At 60.0% G+C, this 18,024-nt stretch overlaps 1 protein-coding gene across 1 annotated transcript; it reads left to right on the forward strand.

Moving 5' to 3' along the window:
* Window positions 1-299: 299 nt before the first annotated feature.
* On the forward strand, window positions 300-14,923 carry LOC142089588 (sacsin-like). Its single transcript, XM_075166241.1, has 7 exons — window positions 300-378; window positions 797-884; window positions 1,081-1,183; window positions 1,480-1,626; window positions 1,995-3,327; window positions 3,571-3,659; window positions 4,305-14,923. The coding sequence occupies exons 1-7, from the start codon at window positions 356-358 to the stop codon at window positions 14,462-14,464; spliced, it is 11,943 nt and encodes a 3,980-aa protein (XP_075022342.1). The 5' UTR covers window positions 300-355; the 3' UTR covers window positions 14,465-14,923.
* Window positions 14,924-18,024: the final 3,101 nt, after the last annotated feature.

Here is an 18,024-nt window from a genome sequence, read left to right on the forward strand (position 1 = left end):
GCGTCCGGCAGCGGGCAGCTCATCGGCGAGGACCCGGGCGTCCGGCAGCGGGCAGCTCATCGGCGAGGACCCGGGCGTCCGGCAGCGGGCAGCTCATCGGCGGGGACCCGGGCGTCCGGCTCCGGGCAGCTCATCGGCGGGGACCCGGGCGTCCGGCAGCGGGCAGCTCATCGGCGGGGACCCGGGCGTCCGGCAGCGGGCAGCTCATCGGCGAGGACCCGGGCATCCGGCAGCGGGCAGCTCATCGGCGGGGACCCGGGCATCCGGCAGCGGGCAGCTCATCGGCGGGGACCCGGGCATCCGGCAGCGGGCAGCTCATCGGCGGGGACCCGGGCGTCCCCCTGCAGCGTCCGTCATGGCCCTCCAGCAGCCGAATGCGTGAGTGGCGCCGGCGGGGGGGGGCACTGGGGTGTTACTGGGGTTTTATGGGGGGACATGGGGGATGGCTGGAGGATTCCGGGGGTCACTGGGGGCTATTGGTGGGACTGGTGGCTCAGGGGTTTGTGGGGACACCTGGAGGGTTACTGTGGGAGGTGGGGATTATGGGGGGCTCAGGGCTTGCTGGGGGGATATGGGGAAGTTTCAGGGTTGCCGGAGGATCCCAGGAAGAGATGGGGGCCTTGGGGAGGTGGGGGGGCTTGGAGGTGGTTGTTTCAGTGGGTCCGGGGAGGAGATAGGGTCCTTGACCTCCCCAAGGAGGGGGACATCCTGGGGGATCTGAGGAGGACATGGGGGTCCTGGTTACCCATGGAGGCCAGCCCTGCCCTCGTCCCAGCCCCTTCTCTCTGATTTGCAGGGAGGCCTTCTGCCAGCGGGCACCCATCTTCCTTGACTACCTGCACAGCATCCTGCAGAAGTACCCCGACGGGGGGCAGATCCTCAAGGTGAGACCCCCAGGGAACCCAGCCACCTGGGCTCTCTGGCCCAGCTGGGCAGACAGACCGCAGGCGGCTGCGGTGGGTGGTGGTCCTTGCCCAGCACCAGCCCCTGGACCTTGCTGGCCAGCTGGGAGAGCGGGTCGGTGCTTTTCTCAGGGGGCTGTGGGGGCCTAATTCTCTGGGCACTGATCCTTGAACCCAGGAGCTGGTGCAGAATGCTGACGACGCTGGCGCTAACGAGGTCGTGTTTGTGTCCGACGAACGGGAGTTTGATGTCACCGGAGGGGGGCTGGAGGGCACCCAGGGTGAGAAGTGCTACGGGCACAAGTGCAGGGTGGCACTGGCAGGTACTGGGAGGGATTGGGGGATACTGGTGAAGAACTGAAGAGGGATCAGAGTGGACTGGGGGAACTGGAACCAATGAGGTGTTCTGGGATGTTGGGGGCACTGAGGGTACTGGGACGACTCAGTGGTACTGGGGGCACTGAGGGGGATTTTGTGGGACTGGAGGGGGGACTGAGGTTGTGGGGATACTGAGTGTGGGTCGCAATCCCCCCTACATGTCCCAAGTCTCCCCTAACCCATGATCCCGACCCCCCAGGCCCAGCCCTCCTGGCCTACAATGATGCCCTGATGTCCCCCCGGGACTGGACAGGGCTCCTGCGCCCAGGGGTGTCGCACAAGCGGGAGGACCCCAGCACTGTGGGGCGCTTCGGCCTGGGCTTCACCTCTGTCTACCACCTCACCGGTGAGTGGCACTGGGGGCCTCAACTGGAATTGAACTGGGGATATGGGTTGTACTGGAGGCACTGAACTACAGGTGCTGGGGACCGAGGGGGGCACTGAGGGGGCACAAAATGGAGGGCTGTGTCTGAAGTGAGGCAACCTGGAGCACCAGGAGGCTGGGGGGAGGCTGGGTGGCAATGGAGAGCAGGGCTGCAGGGGAAAGCTGAGGGAGGACTAATAAATTGGGATTAAACCTGGGATCACGGGAGCCACTGTGGGGTTGAACTTGAGGGTACTGGGTGGCACTTGGGGCATTGCTAGGTTGGGATGATCTGGGGAGGCAGTGGTATCCATGCCATCCCTGTGGCCTCATGGTTCCCATGTCCCCAGACCTGCCAGGTGTGCTGAGCCCCCCATCCTTGGGGGTGCTGGACCCCGAATGCCGGGTGCTGTCAGGTGCCGGTGCCCGCTGGGACGTCTCTGCAGCCCAGGACCTTCCTGGCCTTTTCGAGCCCTTCTGGGCTGGGCTGGAAGCTGTGGGACAGCACCGTGGCTCTGCCCAGGGCACCCTCTTCCGCTTCCCGCTCCGCCGGCAACCCTCGGGAATCGCTGCAGGGGTCTCCGATCCTGAGCGCCTCCGTAGCCTCCTCCAGACCTTCCTCACCGAGGCCCCTCTTGCCCTCCTCTTCCTCCGCCACATCCGCCGCGTGGCCCTGTACCACGTGGCCCCTGATGGGGTCCAGACCCTCATGGGGACCCTTGTGGCATCCTCTCAGCCTCTCCCTGTCCCAGGGCCATCAGGGGACGAGGGGCTGAGTCTGGCATGGTGTCTGGTGGCCCTGCACGGGGATGGGGTGGGGGACAGGAGCGAATGGCTGGTGGCCACGGGCAGGGCCACAGAGGGGCCGGCCGTGGCACTGGGCGCAGGGCTGGGGTGCTGCCCTGAGCTGAGCCTGGCGCACCCCATCCGTGGGCCCTGCCGAGGGCGGCTGTGCTGCTTCCTACCCCTGCCAGCCACAGACGAGATGGCCACAGGGCTGCCCGTCCACGCCAGCGCCCCCTTCGCCCTCTCCGACGACCGCCGCCACCTCCGCTGGCCCGAGGAGGGCGAGGAGGGTGAGAAAGATGCCCGCTGGAACGCCCTGCTGCTCCTTGGCCTCCTGCCGCGGGTCTACAGCCACATGGCTGCCGTGGCCATGGCTCTGCCTGGCGCAGACGCCTACAGCATCTGGCCGGACCCCGAGCGCACACCGAGCTGTGGCCGCATCCGCAGTTTGGTGACCCGTGTCTGCTGCGAGCTGGCAGCTGCCCCCATCCTGGTGCCAGCTACGGAGGGGGCCGCAGGGCGGCTGCGGGGCCCCGAGGCTGTGCTGCTGCCGGAGGCCGCAGGGGACATGGCCACACGGCGGGTGGTCCAAGCCTTGCTGGTGGCAGCCGGGGAGCCAGTGGCTGAGGTCCCAGCCCACGTCCGGAGGGCGCTGGCTTTGGGGATGGCGGAGGGTGTGCGAGAGGCCACGGCGGGCCACGTGCGGGACGTGCTGCGGCACCACGGGGCCGTAGATCTCCCGGCCACCGACCGGCTCTCCCTGCTGCGCTACGTGGCCGGGGATGGGTGCCATGCTGAGCTGCGGGGTCTCCCCCTCCTGCCTCGCGCCGATGGGACTTTCGTGGCCTTTGGGACTGCGTCAGCCGTTGTCTACGTGGACACGTCCGACTGCCCCAGGTGAGCCCGCGGCCCCAGGCAGCCCCATTCCCTGAGGGAGTGGGCAGGTGAGCTGGTTGTCCAGGGCGCAGCTCCCACTCTTGAGCTGAAAGGGAGGCCAGGGTCGAACCTGGACATTTGGGCGCCTCACCGCCCTCCTCCTCTCCCCGGGTCTCACTGAGTGGGAGCTGAGCCAGGTGTCCAGGAAGCTGCCTGCCCCCCATTACCCCTCTAGTCCCCCAGCAGCTCCGTTTGTCCCCACAGGGAGCTCCTGCCTGGCCTGGCCGGGTCCTTCCTGCCCTTGGACCTGGAGCCAGGCTTGGACAGCCTCTTGCGAGGCATTGCCAAGGCGGGTAAGAGACGGGGGGTCCCTGGGCCACCCTTGGGTCCCCTGCTCTCCCTCTAAACCCCAACGCCCCTAGGCACCCTTGTACACCCTTGGGCTCCTCTGCGGCCCCAATAGCCCCTGTACCACGCTGATACTCCCTGTACACACCTGGTGTCCCTGATCCCTGTCTGAGGCCCCTCTCTGGGCTTCCCCCCTCCATTCAGCAGCACTGTAGATCCCAAGTCTCACTCTCTCTCTCTGGTTTGGGGTGTGTTGTCTGAGCCCAGGGTCACCTCTCCTATCCTGCATCTCCGTGTCTCTGGGGACTCCCCTGTCCTTGCTCTTCTTCCCACATTCTCCTGTCCCCACCGTGCTCCCTCGGATCCTGGGTCTCCCTGTGTTCTCCATCTGAGGACCTCTGTGCCCCCCAATACTGGTCCCCCTAACACTTCTTTCCCTCTCAGATCTCCCCTATCCCCACCAATCTGGGGTTCCCCTGTTCCTCCTATTTGGGTATCCATGTCCCTCCAGAGCCCAGGTCCTCCCATCCCCAGTATGGGGGATCCCCCATCCCCTGCAGATCTTGGGTTCTTTCCCCCACATCCTGGGTCCCCCTGCCAGGTCCCAGGTCCCACATACTCCTCATCCAGCCTCTGTCTCCCGCATACAGGTCTCTTCCCCAACCTGGTTCTGCTGGACCCAGCCGTGACTGCCCAGACCCTACGCTTGGCTCTGCCCCCCACCTGGACATCCCAGCCTTCAACCCCAGTGACCTGGTGCCCGGCCCAAGGCACTCCCCAGCCCCCAGCCTCCTGGTTCCCAGCCCTGTGGCAATTCCTGGCCCACCACGTGGAAGACCTGGGCCCTCTGGAGGGGCTCCCTCTCATCCCCCTGTCCCCACTGGGTGCCCCCAGCATCCGTCTGGCTCCGCTGATACCCCAGTCCAGTCTTATCTTCCAGGCATGGGAGGACCAGTGCCTGCCACCTGCTGTGGCTTCTGTCCTGGAAGTCCTGGGTTGCCCAGTGGTGCCACCGGGCACATGGCACCGCTCCCTGACCCGCTATGTCCTGCCTCCATCCCCCCTCAATGCCCTGCGGGCCCTGGGCAGGCGGGGGCCTGCAATTGTGGCCTCCCACCTGGCCTCGCTGCCTGTTGCGGATGTGGTCACCCTTCGGCTCTACCTGGCAGACATCCCATCCCTGACAAAGGAGGACAGGGACACACTGGCTGCTCTGCCCCTCTTCATGCCACTGCCCTGCTTGGCCACCCCACAGCCCACGGAGCTGGTACCGGCCGGTGCCACCCCAGCGCTGGAGCCAGAGCTGGAGCTGCCCAGAGATGTGGTGCTGCCAGAGGCCGTGTTGCAGTGCCGGGATGAAGTTGACCGGCGGCTCCTGGGGAGGCTCCAGAGGTCCCTCATCAGTGCAGCCGACGTGGCGCTGGAGGCCATCAGAGCCGTGGCCCGGGGCGCCTATGCAGGGCGGGCGGCTGAGACACAGGCTCTGCTGCTCTGGGTGCTGCAGCATGGAGACATCCTCTTTGCACAAAGCCCCTCGCTCCAGGAGGCCTGCAGCAGGCTGGCCTTCCTGGAGACCCCCAACGGCCCCACATGCCCACGAGACCTCTACGATCCCTGCGAGAGGACCTTGCAGGCACTGCTGGGCCCTGAGCGCTTTCCTCCTGCCGCCTTCCGCAGTCCGCCTGTCCTCCACGCCTTGAGAGCCCTGGGCTTGCGGCACGGTGAGGGGTGCCTGGTGCCGTCGGACATCCTAGAGGCTGCAGCAAGTGTGAGTCAGGGTGACGCAGCGGCTCTGGACAGGGCTCAGGCACTCATCGAGGTCTGTAACCACCCCAAGGCACTGGCTGGCTTCAGCGCTGCAAACCTTAAGCAGCTCCAGGCCCTGCCATGGGTGCCTCGTTCTAAGTGCACTGGAAAGCCTGGGCAACCATTCCTGTCCCCCAGAAAGCTGCGGTCCACCCAGTACCAGCCCCTGGTGGGGCTTGCCATGCACCTGACCGGCACCTTTGTGCCAGAGGCAGAGAAGAAGCTGGGGCTCAGCCAGACCCCACCGCCAAAGAGAGTGTGGAAGCAGCTGAGACAGTTGGCAGGGTGCAGGGACATGGGTGAGGTAGGTCCCGCGCTCCGGCCTGTCTACCGGCACATGCAGGAAAACTTGAAGACCTTTGGGGCTGCCCCAGACGATGCTGTGGTGTGGACCGGGGCTGGGTTTGCCCTGCCGTGTGATGCCGTGCTGGCCTATCCTGAGGATCTGGAGCTGGGGATGCTGGTGCCCCGCGTGCCCCCTGACTTCCTGCCCTACAGCTGCCTCTTCAGGGCTTGGGGGGTGGAGGAGAGGGTGAGTGAGGAGAGGGCGGTTGCAGCCCTGCGCTGCCTGGGGCAGGACATAGACACACGCAGCTCCAGAGCTGGCACTGCAGCAGAGTTGCAGGTGGCTGTAGCTGTCCTGGAATGGCTTAAGAGCCGGGGGCACCAAGGCGAGGGCACGGTGCCGGTTCCTGTGAGGACCCTGGAGGGCTCGGGCTTTGCCCTCCGCCCAGCTGCCTCTACTGTCTACCTGGACATGGAGCTGGAGGCAGAGGAGGATGTTCAGGAGGTGGTGCATGAGGCAGTGCCATCCAGCACAGCCATATTCCTCGGCGCGGAGCTGCTCAGTACGCGGGTGCTGGGGCCAGAGCCGTTCACAGCCTGCGGCCCCTCGGAGCCCATCACCTTACGGCTTCGCAACATCCTCCGGGAGTACGGCGAGGAGGGTGACCTCTTCACAGAGATCGTCCAGAATGCAGAGGATGCTGGAGCTACTGTGTGCCGCTTCCTCCTGGACCTCCGACGCTGCAGAAAGACCACCTCTGGGCTGCTAGACCCTGGCATGGCTGCCTGCCATGGCCCAGCCCTCTGGGCCTACAACAATGCCCTGTTCACCGAGGATGACCTCCGTAACATCACACGGGTTGGGGCTGCTACGAAGGAGGGCCAGGCAGGCCAGATTGGGCGCTTTGGGCTGGGCTTCAGCTCTGTCTACCGTGTCACAGACGTGCCGGCAGTGCTGAGCGGAGAGACACTGCTCATCTTTGATCCCAATGGCACCCATCTGGGCAAGCACATCCCCAGGGCCGGCTGCCCTGGCATCCGCCTGGACTTCTCCAGCCGACCACGCATCCTCCGTGCCTTTGCTGAGCAGTTCTGGCCCTACCATGGTATCTTTGGGTGCCGCCTGCCTGAGCCAGGACCCTTTCCAGGGAGCCTTTTCCGCCTGCCTTTTCGCACTGAAGAGGAAGCTGTGACGTCACAGATTTGCTCAGAGGCCTTTGGTACAGAGCGCATCCAGTCCCTTGGCACCAGCTTCCTTGGCTCTAACCGGCTCCTGCTGCTCTTCCTGCGGAGGATGAGGGAGATGTCCCTGGCAATGCTGCCAGACATGGCCACCTCTGCGGAGGATACCATGCCTCTGGCCACGCTGCGGCGAAAGGAGATCCGAGACTTGGGGGCCCCTGGGGACCCCCCAAGCTGGGCAGCTATCGAGCAGCTCACAGCCTGCGAGGAGGCATCCAAGACCACATGGCACTACCTAGTTTTGGTGTGTCAGGGTGATGGGGAGTTGCTGGAACTGTTTCACCGGAACACACAGGCAGGGCTCCATCCTCTGCCTCCCATGGCTGGTGTGGCCCTTCCCCTTGCCCTTACTGCAGATGGCGAGTGGGTGCCGCGTCTGGGTGCCGAGGAGGGGCAAGTCTTCTGCCACCTTCCCATGCCAATCGCCTCAGGGCTGCCAATCCACGTGCATGGGGCCTTCAGCATCCTCTCAAACCGCAAGGGGCTGTGGGACACGGCGGAGCGGGGTGAGTGGAACCGGGTGCTGCTCCGCAATGCCGTGCCGGTTGCCTGGCTCCGGGCACTGGGCCACCTCCGCACCATGCATGAGGCAGGTGAGTTGAAGAGCTATGAATATCATGTCTTCTGGCCGGACACTAACACTGCCCGTTACCCCTTTACGGAGGCTGTGACTGGTTTCTACCAGGCTGTGGCAGCCAGGAATGGCCCCAGGCTCTTTTCTGATGGCCGCTCATGGTGCTCACTGCGGGACGCCCGTTTCCTGCACCAGGCTGTGGTCAGACACCCCAAGTTGGGTGCCATGGCGAAGCGTGTCTTTGCCACCACCCTGCCCCATCCCCTGTTAGCTGTGGCCTTGCCAGAGAAGGTGCAGAGGGGCCTCGGGAAGGCATTGGATGCTGGCATCTATGACTGGCCCCGCTTTTACTGCGAACTTGTGCTTCCCAACTTGGAAGACCTCTCTGTTGTTGACCGGGACCCACTGCTTCTCCATGCACTGGATATGTCCCATGATGATGTGGACAAAGTGCTGCAGACAGTGCCCTGCATTCCTGCCACCCCTCATGGCCACCTGCAGCTCATCAATTGCCTGGTGCATCCCAGAGGCCGCACTGCCTCTTTATATGACCCTAAGGATGGGCGCTTCCCCACTGGGGATGCCTTCCTTTCCCCGGAAAGACTAAGCCAACTGGAGCGGCTGGGCATGGTTAAGGACACAATGACCCTGCCAGAGCTGCTGGAGCGGGCAAAGACAGTGGAGCTTATCTGGACCCAGGACCGTGCCCAGGGCTGCCGGAGGGCTGCCTGCATCCTTGAGCTGCTTCGCGATGCAGTGGAGGAGAGAGTGAACAACATCATGCAGGCAGCTTTCCAGACTGTGCCCTTCCTCCCTGGTACACTGCCCACTGGTGAACATGTGCTGTTGCCAGCTGCCCAGCTCTACCATCACCTCCATGCCCCACTAGTTGGACTCATCCACCCTATCTTGGCTCCTAACATGCTGGGAGAAAACTTCAGCCTCCCCAAGGAGGTTGAATCCTTCTTGGGGCTGGACCGGCAGCCACCAGCAGCTACAGTCCTTGAGCAGCTGCAGGCACTGAGCTGTAGCTCCAACGCTCTCCGTTTGGAGAACCTGCAAGACAGCACCCACTGCTGCTACAGGTACCTGCACGTGCTGCTCCAAAGAGATCACTCCAGCTGGGATGAGGTGGCTTCTGCAGTGGCCCAAGGGGAGCCCTTCATCTTGGTGGGCTCCCACTTTGTGCCGGTCATGGCTGTGGCTAAGACACTGTCATTTGAGGCTGTCCCCTATCTTCATCAGCTCCCAGAGCAGTACCGGCCCTACAGCGAACTCTGGGAGTGTGTGGGGCTGCGCCACACATTCACCTGGGATGATTATGCCCAAGTGCTCTGCATCCTAGCAGAGATGCATGCTGGAGAGCCGCTGCCTGACACAGAGCTGGCTCTGGCCTTGCGGCTGGTGTCTTGTGGCTTGATGGCAGATGCCAAAAAGCCAGATGCCTACCAGACCCAGCAACTCTTCCTGCCTGACCAGAAGGGCATTTTGCGTCCACGGGACAAGCTCCACTTCAATGATACACCATGGATGCCAGTGGACAAAGATGTCCTGCTGTGCCATGAACAGCTGTCCCGAGTCACAGCCCTGCACTGTGAGGTGCCTACCACACGCCACCGGGCACTGGAGAGGAACCGACTGTTCACGTCAGATCTGAGCCTCTGGGTGCAGCCATTTGGTGCCCATGAGGACTTGCCTACACGGCTGAAGAACATCCTGGGTGAGTACCAAGCATTCGCTTGTGATATTGTGACAGAGTTGCTCCAGAATGCGGACGATGCTGGGGCAGAGCTTGTGCACTTCGTGTGGGACCGCCGGCAGCACCCAGTGGATGCCACTTTCAGTGAGGATTGGAAGGTCTTGCAGGGCCCTGCCCTCTGCATCTACAATGACAGCCCCTTCCAGCAGAAGGACATTGAAGGCATTCAGCGTCTGGGGGTGGGTGGCAAGGAAGGCCGGCAGGATGTCACAGGCAAATATGGCCTTGGCTTCAACACTGTCTTCCACTTTACTGACTGCCCAGCCTTCCTTACTGGAGACAGTGCCCTGTGTGTCTTTGATCCCCATCTCTACTATGTGCCCGGAGCCACAACTGAGAGGCCTGGTGGGATGTTCGCTGTCAACCCTGAGTTCAAGAGGACCTTTCCAGACATTTATGGCACCTTCCTACCCTCCCTTTTCAACCTGAACCAGGGTGTCCTCTTCCGGCTGCCGCTCCGCACTGCAGCTGGGGCTGCCATCTCCAAACTGTCTGGCATGGTTGTGCGGGACCAAGACCTCATGGCTGTGGAGAGAGTACTGGCTGAGGAAGGTGAGAACTTGGTGCTCTTCCTCCGGCACATCCGCACCGTGGTCTTCTCTGAGATCCCCCCAGATGGGGAGCAGGTGTTAGAGAAGCTGCGGGTGGCCACAGAGCTGACAGACGGTAATGCAAAGCTGAGACAGATTTTTCAAGCAAGACTGAGCCAAGCCATGGATGGGAACACCCCCACCTTTGTCTCCTACGACATGACAGTCAAAACCAGCAAGGCCAAGGCCAGCACCATGTGGAGGGTGATCTCCCAAATTGGAGTGCAGGAGGGGGCTGAGGAGTCTCCGGCGCTTGGGCGGCTGCCCTATGGGGCTGTGGCTGCCTGCCTGAAGCCATTGGGCTTGGACAAAGTCATGGGAAGAGCTTTCTGCACCCTCCCACTGCCGCTGACCACAGGGCTGCCTGTCCACATCAATGCCAACTTCTCTGTGGATGCGGCCAGACGCAATCTCCGCCAGGACCCAGGCAGCACGGAGGCAGCCTGGAATGGCTTCTTGCTTCGGCGCTTGGTGGCTCCACTATACTGTGCCTTTCTCACCAGGCAGCAGAAAGCTCTGGGGCCTGAAGGGCTCCAGTTCAAGTCGCTGGAGGACTGCCAGAAGCACCTGGCCTCCCACTACCTTCGGTTCTTCCCTGCTGTCACCTCTTCCCTACCTGTCTTTCAGGACCTCGTGAGGGATGTCTATGGGCACCTCAGTCATGCACGCCTACCCCTGGTGCCTGTGTACCACACGAAGCCACCTGACAGCAAGGTGACAGTGACCTGGGCATGTCCAGGTGGTGGAGATGTGCTAACAGAGCCATACTTCCTCAAGGAAATGCCTGAGGCAGCTCTCCACAAGGTGCTGCAGCACCTGAACATGAACCTGGTGCCGGCATTCAGACACCTGCGGCAGATCTATAAGGGGTTCACTGAAGCCCATGTGAAGGCTGTTGCCTTGGATCCAGCCTCTCTCCAGTGCTTCCTCAAGGCCCTGGCACTCCCTGTGCCCTGCATGCTGGCTGAGACACCCCTAGGGACCCCGGAGAACTGCTCCATCCTGCTGAAATACTGCCTGCTGCCCACGGATAAGGACAAGGCAGAACTGGAAGGCCTGCCCTTGCTGGCCACACAAGATGGCCGCCTGAATGCCCTCAGCAGCCGTCACCCAGTCTTCCACAGCTCTTTTGCCCACCTCTTCCCCCACCACTGCCACCGCTTTGCCGACAAGTCAATTTCTAAATTGACCCTGCCTTGCTTTGTGAAGGAGCTTGGCCTCCTGGAGGCGACGCCACTCATCCAGGAGGAGCTGGGTCAGCTGAACTGGACCACAGAGGGGGAGAAGTGGCTCAAGGAGCTGTGGAAGTTCTTCAGTACTGTGGTCTACTCAGACACAAAGGCCAAAGACGAGTTGGAGGCAGGCAGGAAGTTATTCATGGATGCTCTCCAGGATGTGGAGGTGCTACCTGTTCAGGGGGATGAGAAAGGCTCGAAGAGCCTACTGCCGCTATCCTCCCTCCCCAATGTTCTTTTTGACTGCAAGACAAACGTGGCCAAGGTGCTGCACAAACTGGGCATCCCTGTGCTCCAGCAGTCCCTGCTGCCTTTTATGTTTGCCTACTGCTGCCTGAAGACAATGGCACTGCAGGACACAAAGCCCAGGGCTGTGGTGGCCCAGCTGGCAAACACCAGAGCTGATCTCCGCTGGACAGACTTAAAAGAATGGGATGTGACTGTCCTGCTGCAGTTTGTGCTGGGACAACTGGATTCACAGGCACTGAAACAGCTCAGGCTCCTGCCTCTCTTTCGGAAGTATGGTGGGGACTATGTACCTGTGGCACCTTACCACCGGGTGCTGTTGCTCAGCAGCCAGTCCCCAGAACTGCCCTTGGGTGCCCAAGCCCTGCACAACCTGGAGAAGGGCACGTTGCTGCTCACAGCAGACAAGATCCACCAGCAGCTGGCCAAGGATTTGCAGTGGGAGCTCACAGATGGCCAGCAGCTCTTTATGACTCTGGTGCTGCCCCGGCTGTCCCAGCTCACAGTGCAAGAGCTTATGGAAACTGTGCGCTTTGCCCTGCGACGCATCTATGATGGCTGTAGTGAACATAAGTTCAAGGAAGATGTTGTGGCAGCTTTTCAGACTGTGCCCTTTATACCCGATGCCCATGGTGTGCTGCGCCCGGCCTCCTACTTCTATGACAACACGCCCTCCTTCCGCACTCTGCGGCTCCAACACCACTTTGTGCCCGAGTCTTTCTTTGAGGACCTAGATTACAAGAGGGAAGCTGCTGAGGACTTCCTGCTTAAGGCAGGTGTCCGCACCAGCCTCTCTGTGGAGGATTTTGAGGCACTGGCCCTGGAGATAGAGCAGGAAGCCACTCAGGCGAGGTGCCACACTGAAGACCTGCTGGCACGACAGCAAGAGATGCTCAACAAGCTTCGCACCCTGTTGGACAATCCCTTGTCAGAGGGTTTCCTGGGGAAAATTGCCTCAATCCATTTCCTGCCTCCACTGGACATCCCCCCAAACTTGATGAACCTCCACCCCCCTTTTGCAGCCTGCACTAAGCCCGTGGCCCTGAAGGGCAGCATTTACCACTGCCAAGAACATGTGGCTGAGCTCCTGTGGACATCAGCCACCATCCTGCCAAAGTACTTTGCACTCAAGCAGGACCTCCTGGAGGCCATGGGAGTCCTTGTAGAGATACCCACCGCCCTGGTGGTGGCCAACCTGGAGCAGGTGTGCAGAGTAGCCTGCCAGATGCCAGAGCAGGTGAACACACGGGCCAGCGTGCTCCAGAAGGTGTACAGCTTCTTGCAGACCCGTCTGAAGGAGGTGGACACAGCGCGCCTCGCTGAGCTGCCTGTGGTGCTGGCCAAGTCAGGGGACATGGCCATGCCATGGCAAGTGGTGACATCACTCCCAGACGAGGCTGACTTTTACCCCTATCTCCTCACGCCTGACCCCCACGTGGCTGTCTATGGAGACCTCCTGCGACACCTTGGCGTGGTCCTGCTCCCCACACTGACTCACTACAGCCGTGTCCTGGCCCAAATCCACCAGGAGAGCCGTGACAGTGGGACCCTCAATACTAATCAGAAGAAGACAGTCCTGCTGGCCACACGGCACTTCTTCCAGCTGCTGCAGGAGGCACTGGAGCCCCCTGATTTCTCCACTGTGGCTGAGCTGTACTTGCTGAGCACTGCTGACTGCCTAGAGTCATCCCACAGCCTGTACTTCAACGACTGCGTGTCCTCAAGTGCCTCTAGGGCCTTGGGGAAGACCTTTGTGTTTATGGCTGAACTGCCGGGGATCGGGTGTAATGCCTGGTGGCTGCTGCAAATGCTACCACAGCGCCTGCGGCCACGGGCACTCTCAGAGGTGACAGAGCAGCAGCTGGTGGAGGGCAGTCTGCGGCCGTGTCGCTACGGTTCTCACTGCCCTGGGCAGAGGCGTCTGCAGACCCTTCTGGTATCACCATGGTTTAGGATGGGGCTGGAGGCCCTGCTCCGGTGGCAGAGCCACAGAGCTATGATGAGAATGGAGGAGATTGGTGGCTTTGCAGTGGAGCAGCTGAAAGTGCAGTGCTGCGAGGACATCTGCACTGTGCTGGTCCACTCTGGTGCAAAGGTGGAGGGCAGCTCCCAGTCACGGGTCATCCACGTGTGCCTCACTGGTGGTGCTCAGCGGCTCCTCTACATCCGGCATGCAGATACAGTGCTGGACCGGCACCAGCTGAGGGTCCTGGAGACGCTAGCACAGGAGATCAATGTCATCCTGGGTGGACAGCTGGAGGCACCCGCCTTGTCAGTGCTGCGTGAAATGCTGGTCTGCCAGGAGCCACGGGACGTGGCCTTTGTTCTGGAGGAGAATGATGTGGCACTGGTGGGTGCTGCACCAGAGACAGAGGAGGTCATGGCACCAGAGCTGGAGCCAGAGCTGGAGAAGAGGCTGCAGGAGGAGGCTGTGGCAGAGGAGAAGCCATGGAAGGATTGGTACAGCCTGGTGCCAGAGGTGAATGGCAATGTGGATCACAGCCTGGCAGCCTCGTGGCAGCTGTGTGCTGTCAAGCGTCCAAAGGTGTTGCGGGACCTCTACCTCCAGTACAACCCTGCAAGCGTTGCCCAGCACCACTGCTGGGGACAGGAAGGCCATGGCTCCTCGTTGTGCAATGAGGAGGCCACGGCCGCGACTCCATCCATTCCAGAGGCCCAGCGGTGGCTGCGGCAGGCCAAGAGTGACCTGCAAGCAGTCCACAATGACATCAGGCGCTGCTGCCCCAACTGGGTCCTCTTCAAGGTGCACCAGGCCCTGGAGAAGGCGCTGGTGGCTGCCGTACTTTGCCATGGTGAGGCCTTTGAGGCTCCAATGGGGCTGGTGGGGCTGGCACAATGGCTGGAGGTGGTGGAGCCAAAACTGAGGGGCCTGGCAGAGGAGGTGGAGTGCTTGCATGGCTGTGGCATTGATGGCAAGGCCACACAGTACCCAAGTTACCACCCCTTCCCCATCACCCCCAACGAGGCCTTCCGCAGTGTGGATGAGGAGGAGGTACTGAAGCGGGTGCAAGGAGTGCTGGGGAGGCTGGAAGACCACGTGGGCAGAATGTGAGGATGTCCCCACAGAAGGGGCACTGGCAGCTGGGCCACAGGACCACCAGGAACCCACCATGGACCTGTCATGGATGCTCCATGGACTTGCCACAGACCTGCCACAGGCAATTCCGGACTGTAGGAGGGGTTTGGGGGCAGACAGAGGGCCTAGGCCACTGAAAGTCATGTGCTGTTGGCATGCCTTGAGAGCGGGGGAAATAAAGTACAATAATAAATGTTACAATGCTGGTAGACCCTTCACTAACAGTGTGGTCAGGGAACATGGAGAGGTCATGGGCGACTGGGGGTGTGAGGAAGATGAAGGTGGCGATGAAGGGGTTTAGAGGACTGTGGTGGTTGACCTTGGCTAGCCACCAGGTGCCCACCAAGCTGCTATATCACTCCCCCTCTTCGACAGGACAGGGAGAAAATCTGATGAAAATCTCACGGGTCATGATAAGGACAGGGAGATCACTCACCAGTTACCATCATAGGCAAAACAGACTTGACTTGGGGAAATTAATTTAATTTATTGCCAATTAAACAGAGTAGGATAATGAGAAATAAGAACAAACCTAAAAACACTTTCCCCCCACCCCCCCTTCTTTCTGGGCTCAACTTCACTCCCGACTCTTCTACTTCCTCCCCGAGTGGCGCAGGGGGATGGGGAATGTGGGTTGGGGTCAGCTCCTTCCTCTTCACGCTGTTCCCCTGCTCCAGCGTGGGCTCCCTCCCATGGGAGACATCCTGCACTTTCTGCAATGTGGGTCCTTCCCACGGGCTGCAGTTCTTCAAGAACTGCTCCGGCACGGGTCCTTTACACGGGGTGCAGTCCTTCTGGAACAGACTGCTCCAGCGTGGGTCCCCCTTGGGGCCGCAGGTCCTGCCAGAATACCTGCTTCTGCATGGACTCCTCTCCACAGGCCTCAGCCCCTGCCAGGAGCCTGCTCTGGTGTGGACTCTTCAGGGGCTGCAGCTCCCTTCAGGGCATCTCCACCTGCTGTGGTGTGGGGTCCTCCACAGGCTGCAGGATGGATATCTGTTCCACTGTGGTCCTCCATGGGCTACAGGGCGGCAACGACCTGCGTCACCATGGTCTTCACCATGCACTACAGGGGAATCTCTGCTCCGGCGCCTGGAGCACCTCCTCCCCCTCCTTCTTCACTGACCTTGGTGTCTGCAGAGTTGTTCCTCTCACATATTCTCACTCCTCCCTCCCAGCTGCTGTTGCGCAGCAGTTTTTACCCCTTCCCAAAGAAGCCACATCTGCAGCCCTGCCGCTACCACAACATTGCCACATAAACCCAATAGAAGGATGATGAGGTGGTGTCAAAGGGAGCATGGGCGACTCAAGAGGGCATGAAGTAGCAGGCAACAGCCAATCTGCAGAGGGTCTAGGTGATTAGAAATTATAAGTTAAGTTGTATTATAAATTCCAAGAGCTTTCCAGCCTGTCACTGCCAAAGGGACATGTCAATTCAGCAGCCGTCACCAGGCACCACACGGCTAGGTCCAGACTCCTGCTCACAGCAGTCTTAACACAACCAGCTTTCGCAGCTGCAATACTGTCATGAGTCCAGAGCTGTTGGCTGTTCCACGCAGCATGTCCTGACAGCAGTCCACGTTGGCAAAGGAACTCAGGAACATAAAACTATTGCCTTGTGTTTGCTACAAGAGGGAGAAAACTTAGCAGCCCCAGACTCCTCCAAGGAAGCTACCTGAGCAGTTTTGTGTATGTTGGAGGCAGGTCCATACCTGGTAGCTCCCTGGGACTCCTCCCAGGCATCTCCCAGAGTGTTTTGTCCTCCCTCAGTAAGGAACAAAAATGATACATAGAAACATAGAATGGTTTGGGTTGGAAGGGACTTTTAAAGGTCTTCTAGTCTACCCTGCTCCCTCCACCCTCCCCTGCCATGGGCAGGGACATCTTTCACTAGATCAGGTTGCTCAAAGCCCCGTCCAACCTGGCCTTGAACACTTCCAGTGATGGGGCATCCACAACTTCTCTGGGCAACCTGTTCCAGTGCCTCACCACCCTCATCGTAAAACATTTCTTCCTTATGTCCAACCTAACCCCACCCTCTTTCAGTTTAAAACCATTGCCCCTTGTCCTGTCACTACAGGCCCTGGTAAAAAGTCTCTCTGTGCATTTCTTACAAGCCCCCTTATATACTGAAAGGCCGCAGTACAGTGCCTTCTCTTCTCTAGGATAAACAACACCACTCTCTCAGCCTTTCTTCATAGGAGAGGTGTTCCAGCCCTTGGTCATTTTGGCAGCCCTTCCCTGGACCTGCTCTAACAAACAGGTCCATGTCTGTCTTGTGCTGGGGGCCCCAGAGCTGGATGCAGTACTGCAGGTGGGGTCTCACGAGGGTGGAGCAGAGGGGGAGAACCACCTCCCTCGACCTGCTGCCCACGCTTCTTTTGATGCAGCCCAGGATATGATTGGCTTTCCGGGCTGCAAGCGCACAGTGCAGTCTCACGTTCAAATCTTGTCCACCAGTACCCTCAAGTCCTTCTCCAAGGGCTGCTCTCAATCCATTTATCCCCTCCGTCTCTACTGATAGTGGGGATTGCCCTGATCAAGGTGCAGGACCTTGCATTTTTGGCCTTGTTGAACTTCATGAGCTTTGCATGAACCTGCTCCTCCAGCCTGTCAAGGTCCCTCTGGATGGCATCCCTTCCCTCAAGCATATCAACTGCACCATTCAGCTTGGTGTCATCTGCAAACTTGCTGAGGGTGCACTTAAGTCTATGTCACTAATGAAGGTATTAAATAGTGTTGGTCCCAGTACAGACCCCTGGGAGACACCAGTAATTACTGGTTTCCATTTAGACACTGAGCTGCTGACTGTAACCCTTTGGATGTGGCCATCCAGCCAATTCCTGATCCATCTAGCAGTCCATCCATCAATCACCTATCTCTCCAACTTAGCAGCAATAAATCAGGGGGGCGGCGGGGCGGGGGGGGTGGCAGGCTGTGTCAAAGGCCTTATAGAAGTCTAGGTAGATGACATCCATAGCTCTTCCCTTGTCCATTGATGCAGTCACATCATTGTAGAAGGCCACTAGATTAGTCAGGCACAATTTGCCCTTGGTGAAGCCATGCGGGCTGTCTTGAATCACCTCCCTCTCTTCCATATGTTTTGACATATATTCCAGGAAGATCTGTTCCATGATCCCGCTGGACACAGAGGTGAGGCTGACTGGTTGGTAGTTCCCAGGGTCCTCCTTATTACCATCTCTAAAAATGGGAGTGGTAGTCCCTTCTCTCCAGTGACTGGGGACTTCGCCTGACTGCCACAACTTTTCAAATATGAGGGAGAGTGACTTGCAACAATATCAGCCGATTCCTTCAGGACCCTGGCATGCATCTCATTGGATCCCATGTCCTGGTTTCGGCTGGGATAGAGTTAAATTTCTTCCTAGTGCTGTGTTTTGGACTTAGCATGAGAAGAATGTTGATAATACACTGATGTTTTCAGTTGTTGCTAAGTACCCTGCTAGTCAAGGACATTCAGCTTAAAAAAAAAACAAACAAACAAACAAAAAAACAAAACCAAAACCAAAACAACAGGC

Source organism: Calonectris borealis, chromosome 17 (genome assembly GCF_964195595.1).
Source record: "Calonectris borealis chromosome 17, bCalBor7.hap1.2, whole genome shotgun sequence".
In the NCBI taxonomy this organism is placed as follows: Eukaryota; Metazoa; Chordata; class Aves; order Procellariiformes; family Procellariidae; genus Calonectris; species Calonectris borealis.